General features: G+C 47.2%; 1 protein-coding gene across 2 annotated transcripts in view; it reads left to right on the forward strand.

Annotated features, from left to right (window-relative positions):
• Nucleotides 1–2166, forward strand: part of CDA (cytidine deaminase) — a 28736-nt gene that overhangs the window by 25344 nt on the left and 1226 nt on the right. The window contains exon 4 of one of the 2 annotated variants that reach the window (XM_017506443.2): nucleotides 653–871. The exons of the other annotated variant lie outside the window; for it this stretch is intronic. Within the exon in view, the coding sequence (XP_017361932.1) occupies nucleotides 653–685 (33 nt within the window). The 3' untranslated portion in view covers nucleotides 686–871. Of the gene's footprint in view, nucleotides 1–652; nucleotides 872–2166 lie in introns of those variants that run through there. 2 annotated transcript variants of the gene reach the window in all.

Consider the following 2166-nt stretch of genomic DNA (forward strand, 5'->3'; position numbering starts at 1 on the left):
CATACATACATACATACATACATACATACGGCATCTTGTTTAATCCCCTCCCCAGGATTGAGGGAAGTGCATCTCATTATTCCCATTTCCCAATGACTACTCTGAGGCTAGAGGAGTAAAATGACTTACTAAGGGGCCCCTGCCAGGCGGTGACACCAGGGTATTCCCGGCCCGTGGGGCTGACTCTAAGGCCCGTGCTCCTGACAGCGGCCTCTCTGTCTTTGTGGTTCTATAAGTCGGACAAAATTATTTTCAGCCATGGAGGAAACATAATGGTATTTTGCCATGTGGATGCTGCTTGTACTGTGGGAGTTTCTGCTTTTGGAGTTGTGTTTTGGGAGAGAGGAGGTTGTTTTAGCTTTGTTTTTGTGCTGTGGGGTTTCAAAGCATCTGGGAGTACAGACATTTCCATCTTCCTCCTGCTTCCTGCCGGGAGTGTAAATCAGACACATTTCCCAAACCCAAAAACATACCACCAGGAAAGCAGTGAATTTATACCATGGAATTTGTCTCACTTAAGATGGGCAGCAATAGCTGCCCTGCACGGTGGCAACGTTGAAGGTCGTATAAGGAAGCCACGACAGGGCGCCATGTCCCTGGCTCCCCAGGCCCCGACATGATCCAATTGCTCAGTGCTGTTTTCTTCGAGCAGATTGGATGTTGGCAAACGAGAGAAGGCAAATGAAAAAGCTGAAGGAGGCAGAGGCGAAACTGAAACCAAAATGCAAATAATAAGAGACGAGGTGTTGGGGCCAGGGACCCCGCACGGAGACTCGCCTCTGCTCAACTTTCATCTGTACCCTCAGGCAGAGCCTGTCAAGCAGAAACATTTCCCTCCTTAAAACATTAATTCTAGGCCGGGTTCAGTGGCTCACACCTGTAATCCCTGCACTTTGGGAGGCCGAGGTGGAGGGATCACCTGAGTTTGAGACCAGCCTGACCAACAGGGAGAAACCCCTTCTCTAAAAAATAAAAAAAATTAAAAGGTGAAAAAAAAAAACATTAATTCTACAAAAGCCAGAAGATTGTGTGCCCGGCATTAACTTGGTGATTGAGAGAGAAGTGTGGAAGAACAGGAGGATACAGACCTGAGCAGTCACTGGCTACCACATAATCAGTAAGAATGGCATCTATTAACTGAGCACCTACTATGTGCACAGAGATGCTTTACGTGGGCCGGGCATGGTGGCTTACACTTGTAATCCCAGCACTTTGGGAGGCCGAAGCAGCAGATCACAAGGTCAGGAATTAGAGACCAGCCTGGCCAATATGGTGAAACCCCATTTTTTACTAAAACATACAAAAGTTAGCCAGGCGTAGTGGTGCACACCTGTAGTCCCAGCTACTGAGGAGGCTGAGGCAGAAGAATCACTTGAATCTGGAAGGTGGAGGCTGCAATGAGCTGAGATCACGCTACTGCACTTCAGCCTGGGTGACAGAGCAAGACTCTGCCTCGGGGGGAAAAAAAAAGATACTTTACATGAATCATCTCTGCATCTCACAATACCTGGCCAGGAAGAGCTTGGGTCTGACCAGAACCTCCAGGGCTCTTGTCATGATGCCACTGCTGATTTATCTGTCACCTACCATCCTGCATTCTCCCAACCCTAAAACCATTCTACGGACCGAGAGACTGAGTGAGCCCCAGAAAGTTGTGATTTTCCCAAGGTCACACAGCAAACAAGCAGTGCTCCTCGTAGTACAGGAGAAAGATCAAGAGACAAATTAGTCTTTGCTGATTTTATCCTGCTAAGCTTCAGTTTCCTCATCAGAAAAATGGACATTATAATAGCACTTACCTCACAGTGTAGATCATGAAACCATGCATGTGCAGTATCTATGTGATATGGCTTGGCTGTGTCCCCACCCAAATCTTATATTGAATTCTAGCTCCCATAATTCCCGTGTGTCATGGGAGGAACCTGGTGGGAGGTAATTGAATCATGGGGGCGGGTCTTTCCGAGGCTGTTCTCGTGATAGTGAATAAGTCTCACGAGATCTGATGGTTTTATAAATGGGAGGTCCCTTGTACAAGTCTTCTCTCACCTACTGCCATGTAAGACATCCCTTTGCCCTTCCTTCATCTTCTGCCATGGTTGTGAGGCCTCCCCAGCCACATGGAACTGTGAGTCCATTAAAACCTCTTTTCTTTTTGTTTTTTGTTTT

The sequence above is a fragment of the Cebus imitator genome, unplaced genomic scaffold (assembly GCF_001604975.1).
Source record: "Cebus imitator isolate Cc_AM_T3 unplaced genomic scaffold, Cebus_imitator-1.0 Scaffold15, whole genome shotgun sequence".
NCBI classification, from domain to species: domain Eukaryota; kingdom Metazoa; phylum Chordata; class Mammalia; order Primates; family Cebidae; genus Cebus; species Cebus imitator.